The sequence below is a fragment of the Cibotium barometz genome, chromosome 11, assembly GCF_041138505.1.
Source record: "Cibotium barometz isolate CiBa-2024 chromosome 11, ASM4113850v1, whole genome shotgun sequence".
Taxonomy (NCBI): domain Eukaryota; kingdom Viridiplantae; phylum Streptophyta; class Polypodiopsida; order Cyatheales; family Cibotiaceae; genus Cibotium; species Cibotium barometz.
Window position 1 is genome coordinate 55,408,773 of NC_141056.1, and position 9,449 is coordinate 55,418,221.

General features: G+C 45.6%; 1 protein-coding gene across 1 annotated transcript; it reads left to right on the forward strand.

The window, feature by feature from the left end:
• Positions 1-613: 613 nt before the first annotated feature.
• Positions 614-8,531, forward strand: LOC147634348 (putative 12-oxophytodienoate reductase 11). The gene is made up of 5 exons (XM_086805495.1): positions 614-803; positions 992-1,132; positions 1,213-1,343; positions 7,518-7,697; positions 7,852-8,531. The coding sequence occupies exons 1-5, from the start codon at positions 706-708 to the stop codon at positions 8,460-8,462; spliced, it is 1,161 nt and encodes a 386-aa protein (XP_086661621.1). The 5' UTR covers positions 614-705; the 3' UTR covers positions 8,463-8,531.
• The last annotated feature ends 918 nt before the right edge of the window (positions 8,532-9,449 follow it).

The following is a 9,449-nucleotide window of genomic DNA, read 5'->3' on the forward strand; positions in this document are numbered from 1 at the left end:
CCGTTTGTTTTGGAAACAGACGCTAGTAATGAGGCCATTGGGGCCGTACTTATGCAAAGGGGACGCCCAATTATATTTGAGAGTAAAAAGTTAGATCGTGCATAGCGTAACTACTCGGCTTACGAGCGAGAGTTACTAGCGATAGTTCATGCACTGAAAAAGTGGAGACACTATTTATATGGTGCTACTTTTGAGGTCTGAACGGACCATGAAAGTCTGAAATGGCTTTCAAGTCAAAATGAACTGAAGGGTAGAAAAGCTCGGTGCAATTGTGCACGCTTTACAGCCTAATAATTCAAGTTCCTTGAGCTAGTGCTAGAAAAAACCATCTTTTAGTGTATTTTGAAACGATTTAAATTCAAAAAAACCAATTGAATTTACCCTTGTCTTTACAAAAACCTATAAAATTTTTCTCTGTGCTGGGAACTTGGAAGGCTACGTGGCAAGGGAAAAAGTGCAGGAGTGCGTGTTCAGTGACGTGGACCGCCCTTTTCTCCACAAAACGTGCAGTGTTCAGTGACGTGGCAAGGGGAAAAAGTGCAGGAGTGTTCAGTGACGTGGACCGCCCTTTTCTCCACAAAACGTGCAGTGTCTCGTGAGAGGCTCGCTTTTATAAGGAGCACATGCTCTCTCTCTCTCGTTTTGCTCTCTTCCAGCGATTGCATAACACCACCACCACGCGCCTCTCTCTCTCTCTCTCTCTCTATGTCTCTGTGCAAGATGAGCAGCAGCAGCATCCCTGACGTAGTGCCCATTCCCTTGCTCACCCCCTATCGCATGGGATCCTTTCAACTCTCTCACAGGTAAAAAGGTGCTCCAAAAATGTGTGTGTGTGTGTGTGTGTGTGTGTGTGGGGGGGGGGGGGGGGGTGCTTTTCTTTCCTAGATCAGGACTTTCTTTTTGTTGAGCAGCGAGGGTTTTCTTCCTGCTCAGTTAGGGTTTCCTCTCTCTGCTCATTGAAGGGTTTTCTTACGTCATTTGCTGTGTGCAGAGTGGTGCTGGCTCCTCTTACTAGATGCAGGTCCTACAACAACGTGCCTCAGCCCCACGCAATTCTCTACTATGCTCAGCGAACTTCGCCAGGCGGCCTCCTCATCGCCGAAGCTACCGTCATCTCTGATACTGCTAATGGGTACTGATCGGTCATTCGTGCAAGTTTTTCATTTAAGCTCTCTTACTTATAAAATTTCCCCTCCTTTATATTTTGAGCAGGTATCCCCATGCCCCAGGAGTGTGGAGCCAAGAGCAGGTAGAGGCATGGAAACCCATCGTGCAAGCGGTCCATGATAAAGGGGGCGTTTTCTTTCTTCAGCTATGGCATGTTGGGAGAGTTTCTAGTACCGGTATGACTGGTTAGGCTAGTTGTCCTTTATGCTGGGTACCTACCGTGTTCAAAATTTCCCTCCTGTTGTGGCCTTGCATTTCGGCATACTGGGATCAACGCTAGCAAATGCCCTGACGCCATTCATTGGATGAAAACGGTTGGTCACAAGGCTGCATGTCTATTATGATTGCTTTCCTGCAGGGTATAGACCTAGAGGGCTTTACCCGTGCTGACCTGATTTGGGATGTGGCATCATGTTGACCACACATCTGCAGGCACTGCAGACCTAGAGGGAGTGATCCCTGCCACCCTGATGTAGGGCGTGGCATCACGTTCGCTGCACATCTGCATGGCCGCTAATAATTAGGATAGCAAACCTTGAGAGAAGTCGGACAGTGCATGTGCCACGTGGTATTGATGATGTGGTGGTGATGACACATGGCAGGTCGTGGACCTGGCCGGCAGTAGTAAAACAAACTGACCAGGCATATATAAACATAGGTAGCCAAATTGTCAAAATCATCGGCATTTGCTCATCGCTAGTCTCAACAGAGTGTTTCTCTACAGACATGCCAGCCAGGAGGTGTTCAATAGGTCATTCGGATTGTGTGTTGACGTTTTCATTCTCAGTTGTAATCGTCCTTTTCTTGTACATAATAGAGAGAGTAGTTTAGGACGCTTGTGTGATTCTGCTGTACTCTTCTCTGTTCCTCTTGCATGTAGACACAGGTGTTCTACAATTGGTATTAGAGCCCGGTGAACTTGCAAATATTTTATTTCTTTTTTGGCACCCATGTGCGGCGTTGACTGCTTGGATAGGGTAGAGGCCCTAGGCTCCGGGTGTGGTACAAGTTTGTATGGATGTGTTGGACGAGCCTCGTTCCCGGACCGGTAGGCATCATTCTACACCTGCATGTGGTTGGCATGGCGCGAGAGTGCCTCTCGTGTTATCGAGGGTCTACTTCGCGGTGTCCCTCTCCTACTAATTCTCCGGACGGTTCCCACTGGCCTTCACCGGCTCGATGTTGGGAGACTACGAGTTTGGTGATTCTTCTTCCATGCCTTGTGAGGAGCAAACTCTATTATTGAAGCTTCTGAAGCCTCCCAAGTTCAACGGGAAGATGGATGGAGAAGTCGTCTCCAACTCGACCCGCGAGATGGTTGGTACGTTGGCGGTAACATATGGATCATATATTTTTCAGTTCCATTGGTGCGAATGGTTTTGGCTGGTGCCACCTTTTTTTTGCTAGGAAGACCACCTTCAACACCACTACGTGACTTGTTGGGATGACTACCGCAAGACAGCCTTGAAGCAGATTATTTTTTTCAAAAGGTTTCGTCTGTCATTAAAAAAACCGTAGGTTTTGAAAAATCATATACATATACACATACATACATACATACATATATACATATACATGATGGAGTATGCATAGGCACAAGCATAGACAAAACAAGAGAGAGAAGAGAGAGCAAAGGAGAGAGAGCTTATGGACAAGATCACCTTTTATAATAGCAAGAAGCTTTACAATGGCAATAGCTAGCAAGTAGTGTTGAACTTGTGCTTGGATTGGATAACATCAAGTGAATATGAGAGACTCCTTTTATAGTGAGGAGAGTGAGCTTCTATAAACAAGCTGACAGTCTCACGACTTACTACACAAGGAGAAAATGGATAAAATACCCAATAAATAGGGTAAGCTTCATAACATTGAGATGCACAATTCTAACACCCCCTCTGTAGCTCATAGTGTGCAAGAGTCTGAAGAAGATAAGTTGATGAAGATGCAACCATGGACTCTCCAGTTGTAACATGCGGAGGCTCTGGAGGTCTTCTTTTAGCCCTAAACACTACTGGAAAACATGCTAATGCAAAACGCAGACATGAAGAGAGAGAGAGAGAGAGAGAGAGAGAGAGAGAGAGAGAGAGAGAGGAATGCTAGAAAATTGAGTATATATCATATAGTACAAAAAGGTACTCTTCTACAGCCCTAGGCTGTGCCTTATACAAAAGGTGATAAACACCCAAAATCTGGTCCTAATGCTGGACCCTAAGGACCCATTCCCTAGAGGAATGAATGAATCTAATGATGAGCCTCTTTGCCTATTTATAGGCCTTTGGGCTCCTTGGGGAACTGGCCGACCAGCAGTGGGTACCTAATCCCTAAATGGAGATGTGCCTGCAGCCGCCTCAGCCGACAGCTCCTGTGTCCTTCTTTGGTTCAGCCGATAGCTCCTGTACTCAGCCGACAGCATCTTCAGGTCATCTCCAAGTCCCCACTTCACACTGTGCTCCATGTCTTAGTCTTTAATCTGTTTTTCTTGGCTGCCCCTTTTGGATTAGCCCTGAGAATGTCCATGAGCATGTCATGCACATGACACCAGTACTGCAGCAGATACCGGAATCACCTCGGAGAGAGCACCCGCCAACTTGTTTCCTCGAAACAGTATGTCACCACGAACAGCAAGGAACTTTGCTTGGCTCCGAATTCCCACACAAGTGTGCAGTGAACTCCAAGATGAGCTGTTGGACACACCGCGCTCATAATTCCCAACAGTGGATTGTGAACATATCACGTCTCAAAAGCCTCGAACAATGAACTCGGAATAGATCCTGTCCATAATCTTTGCTATATCAAAGATGACCATGTCTTACTAGATTTTTAATGAGCTCCGACACACGGTTCTCATGCACCAACAAATGGAGCTGCTACCAGTCTCCTCTCTCATCCACAAGCCTCCTCTGGAGGGAAGCACATGGGGGAAACTGCATGTATATACTAGAGAAGTACACCATCTTGGTTCTCCCGAGCTAGAAGCGCCCTGGGAGCCCTCGATGTGTTACTGGAAGTATTTGTATCACTGTCGTGTGTCGTGTCTTTACCCTTCTTCTGAGATGAAGGCTTGCCCTTGGTCTTGTCCTTCTTCTTGGACAAACAATCCTTGGATAGATGTCCTCTCTTCCCACATGAGAAGCAACAACTCCGACCTTTCTTTTGGTTGAAGCAAGTGCTTGATTAGAACTGTGAAGAGACACCTTTATCTTACCTTGAGAAATGAGGATGGAATCTTCTTCCAAGAGAAGGAAGCTAAGATCATCAAAATCCAACTGAGTGGTTGTGACCTAGCACCTCAAATGTCGAGAAACCACATCATACTCTGGGGGAAGCTTGGTGACGATAAGTGCAGCCAGTTGAGCAGAGGACAAAGCAGCACCCACTACCTCAAATGTCGAGAAACCACATCATACTCTGGGGGAAGCTTGGTGACGATAAGTGCAGCCAGCTGAGCAGAGGACAAAGCAACACCTACTACCAGTATAACTGACCATGGATAACCTTGGCCTTCATGAGGAACGATTGCATAGAACTGCCAGTAGGAAATAACAAACTGTAGAGTTGCCCTTGCAAAGTAACTACCCTCATCGACGAATCTCGAGCAAAGAAATCCTCCAATTTGGACCATACTTGATGAGCACTGGTAAGAGTTGGCACGGTCGGTGAGACCTCCTTTGTGATGGTTCGCACAAGCACTGAATGCGCCTTCGAATCATGATTCTCCCAGTCTTGTAATTCTGCAAGGAATTTGTCCTCTTGATCTTGGGTCCACCTCCTCGAGTTGTGAGGACGCTTGGGCTTCTTCTCAGTGCCTTGAACAATCTCCCATAAACCCTTGTGAATGAACCAGATCCGCATATTCAGCTTCCAATGGGCATAGTTGGTTCCGTCCAACTTGTCATCCTTGTTCGTACAGGGGGGAGCCATATCCACAGCAATAAAGTACACAAATCTCAGCACTCTAAGACTCCTCTCGAGCACTCTCGAACGAAGCGAGGCACCGGGATCAATCAGCCCCCTCTCAAATATGAGAGAGAAAGAGTCTGGACAGCAGCAAAACAGGCCACCAAAACTCACTGAAAACACCCAACCGGACGGAGGGGAGGCTGGGGAAGAAGTAGAGATGTTGGGGCTGCTTTTCAGGATGCACCACACGTGAGAAAACACCTTCCACTACAGTCCACGCTGTAAAAGCAGCCTTCAGATCACACAAGACTGCTGTAAATGCATGTAGAAGCAAAAACGCAGCCAATAGAAGCTTGCAACAGATGCTTGGTAACCAAACACAGGAGCAGGGCAGCCTGAAGAGGAAAAACACAGATGTGAGAAGCCTCCGGGAGAAGGAAAACACAGCTATGATGAGGAAACACAGCCACTGTTTGATCTCCAGAAAACGCAGCTACTGGGTTAAACTCCAGAAAACGCAGCCACTGGGTTAAACTCCAGAAAACGCAGCCACTGCCCAGAAAAACACAGCTACTGTTGTGAAATCCAGGAAACGCAGCAAAGGGGAAGGATTAAACTCGCAGATGATGGCAGCTGGGTACCTCAGTGACTGATACTATGGAGTGTGCACAGGCGGAAGCATAGACAAAACAAGAGAGAGAAGAGAGAGCAAAGGAGAGAGAGCTTGTGTACAAGATCACCTTTTATAATAGCAAGAAGCTTTACAATGGCGATAGCAAGTAGTGTTGAACTTGTGCTTGGATTGGATAACATCAAGTGAACATAAGAGACTCCTTTTATAGTGGGGGGAGTGAGTGTTGGAAGGTTGGCGATTTCGAGCTTGTGATCTATGGCTAGAAGGTGCCTTGGATTATCCCATCAGTGGAAGCATGGGAAGTTGAAGAGCCATATATAGGCTAGAGTGGCACCTTGTCATAATCATCTCCTCCGGCCAGCTCACCGGGAGATGGGAGCCCGGTGGAGGGATGCTGCAGTCAGAGCCCGGGTGTGTGGTCTTGGGTGGCTTAGGCGTGTGTGGTCCTGGGCGACCCCCTCACGCCTCGGTGGCTTGCGGAGCTCGAATCGAGGGAGGGTGTTGGAAGGTTGGCGATTTCGAGCTTTTGATCTATGGCTAGAAGGTGCGATTATCCCATAAGTGGAAGCACGGGAAGTTGAAGAGCCATATATAGGCTAGAGTGGCACCTTGTCATAATCATCTCCTTCGGCTGGTGTTTTGGGAGGGAGCTCGGGAGATGGGAGCCCGGTGGAGGGATGCTCCAGTGCCCGTTGGGGGTGTTTGTGGAGCTCGATGGTGATGCGTCTCCTACGTGCGTTAGTCTTCCGCTGCGCATTCTGACACTGAGTTGGTTGATTGACTCTATAAACAGCCCGACAGCCTCACGACTTACTACACAAGGAGAAAATGAGAATTTAGGATATGTATGTAGCCAAGGGGAGTTACACAGTGACATGATTTTCTTTTAGTTTTGAGGTTTTTTAGACCAAGGGGAGTTGCACATGGACATGATTTTCCCTTGCTGCCTATTGGTAAGTTCCAAGGGCATGTTTGGACCAAGAGGGCAACGTCAACAGACCTCCAAAACCTAAAAAAGAAAGAAAGAAAATGAAACTTGAAATTTTGGGCAAAATTGCCGTATTGTAGAGGGTTTCGAGTATTTTTGAAACTGTTTCGAAGTTTTGAGGTTTCGAGGTTTCAAAAGTTAGAAACGGGTTTTTTTGTGACTATGGGTGTGCCATGTTTTTTCATGGACGGTTGCATAGATGGAAAGTGTTGGATCAAGCAAAAGTTGGTCTTCTGTGGGTTTCTTTGCAAGTCTTTGTGCTGATGTTAGTGAGGCAGTGGAGACAAAGTGGTCTCGAAATGTTGGGTACCTTGGATGAGCTTTGCTTGGATCTTTTCCTTTTATGGAAGGGCAATTTATATGGACACCGTGCAGCTGAGGACAGCTGCGATGCAAGTAGGGGAGAATGTGACACACCTACAAGCACTCAAGGCACAACTCCCAAGCATGGACCTGCTGGACATCAGATAGCAACCCTTGGGAGTAGGTGGACAAGGCACGTGCCATGGGGTAGTGATGACGTGGTGGTGATGACACATGGTAGGTCGGACAGCAGTAAAACAAACTGACCAATAGGATTGGTGCATATATATATATATATATATATATATACGCGGGTAGCCAAATCGTCAGAATCATTTGCATCTGTTTTGCACTAGTGGCAGCAGAGCGTTTCTCTACACACAGGCTAGCCAGGAGGTGTTCCGCATATCACCATTGATATGCTAGCACATGGCGTTCTACAAGTTTTGAAAGTTTTAGACTTTTTATCAGAGTATAGACTAATCATAGCTGCCTGTTCTTTTTCTTTATTATGTATTATTACAGCTTACCAGCCCAACGGGCAAGCTCCAGTATCTTCTACCAACAAGAAGCTGTCGGGGAAGCTAATCAATCCATCAGGCCAAGGGTATGGTGAATATTCCACACCAAGGCCTCTTCGCACTGAAGAGATTCCAAAAATTGTTGCAGATTATAGGGCAGCAGCCAGGAATGCAATCAAAGCAGGTAATCCTATGACATTTGAAGGTAAAAGCAGGCAATTATACTACGAACGTAGACTTCATGCATGCTCGTCGTAAGCTTCAATGGGTTGTCATGTGTTGGTCATAACCTTGTGCTCTTTGTAATAGTTCTACCTTTTCTTGACTATGCATCACAGGCTTTGATGGTGTAGAGATACATGGTGCTCATGGGTACTTGCTGGATCAATTCATGAAGGATAGTGTCAATGATCGCACCGACATATATGGTGGTTCTTTAGAGAACAGGTGTAGGTTCACACTAGAAGTTGTAAAAGATGTTGTGGAGGAGGTTGGTGCACATCGTGTCGGTATTCGTCTTTCCCCTTTCACGGATTATGCGAAAGCATATGATTCGGATCCAAAAGGGCTAGGAGTGTATATGGCCAATGCATTGAACAAGTACAACATCCTATATGCACATTTTGTGGAGCCAAGAATGAGGAACCCTCCGATTCGGGAAAATGATGACAGTCTAATGCCTATGAGGGAAGCATTCAAGGGGACTTTCTTGGCTGCAGGAGGTTTTGATCGTGAGGATGGAAACAATGCCATCGAGTCAGGAAGGGCTGACCTAGTGGTGTATGGCCGCTGGTTCTTGTCAAACCCGGACTTACCCAAGAGATTTGCCTTAAATGCCCCCCTCAATCCATACAACCGAAGTACCTTCTACACACAAGATCCAGTGGTGGGCTACACAGATTACCCTTTCCTTGAAGAAGTTAAACAGGAGACTCACTCTAACATGTGAAGTGCTGTACAAACAAAAAGACAAAACATTTGAACTATTATTTACATAAAGAGAAAAGAGACAAACGTTTAAGTATAACACTCTCGTTTTCGCATAGTAATTGATATAATCAAATAGAAAAGAGACTGACGTTAACGAAGATGGACATGTTTGGTATGCATAATTGCCCATTGGGAGCTTTTGTACGTTGCAGGGAATATGACTGGGCGTTTTTTCATTTGCCAGTATGGCCTCATCTAGAGTCTAGTGGTCTTATCTTGTAGAAATTTGCCTTTCTCGACTCTTATCAAGAGGTGTTGCATGTCACCATTGAGTTCTCTGGTATGTAATGTTGGTATGTAATGTTGAGAGGTAGCTGTAGCCTCTGTATGTAAATATTGAGAGCTATTACAGAAGCTGCAAGACACAATTGTACTCTCCTTGTCACGCCTCTGGAGTCTAAATTCCACAGCAAAGGCTGTACCTCAATTTGACCACCAATCAAATTCACGTGTAGATTTGTGCCTAATCAAGAACTTGGAAAATACAACCTATCTTTTTGTATCCAATGATAACATTGGAAAGTACAGGCCTTTCAATTAAGAAGTCCAATTGAAAATGACACTACCTTTTAATTAAAAAAAACGTACTTCATTTTTTAAAGTTACGACTTAAAAATAACAAAATCAACACAACCAGCTATTTTATAGAGGGGCGTCGGGGCAACACGCGTGGGAATGCCCTCCACCCTGCATTCTGGGGCGTGGAATGGAAAAGGGGATAAAATTCGAGTCTATGACCAACCAAAAGTTGACAACACATGCATTCTACACTACATTCAATTTGCTCTACCAATCACACTAACCAAACTACTACTGCACTTTTGCAACCAATCAAAACATTGATCTATGCTGTCTTTGGTACACCTAAACTTGATACAACATTACAAAGCCTTATTAATAGAACCTTAAAAGATAGCAACCATGGCAAACAAACCTTATTAACAGA

Bases quoted from the DNA above. Each gene is read 5' to 3' on its own strand.
- LOC147634348 (XM_086805495.1), top strand. From the start codon at position 706: ATGTCTCTGTGCAAGATGAGCAGCAGCAGCATCCCTGACGTAGTGCCC. The intron at 1,344-7,517 runs GTATGACTGGTT...GTATTATTACAG, and splicing joins TGGGAGAGTTTCTAGTACCG to CTTACCAGCCCAACGGGCAA. The intron at 7,698-7,851 runs GTAATCCTATGA...TATGCATCACAG, and splicing joins CAGGAATGCAATCAAAGCAG to GCTTTGATGGTGTAGAGATA.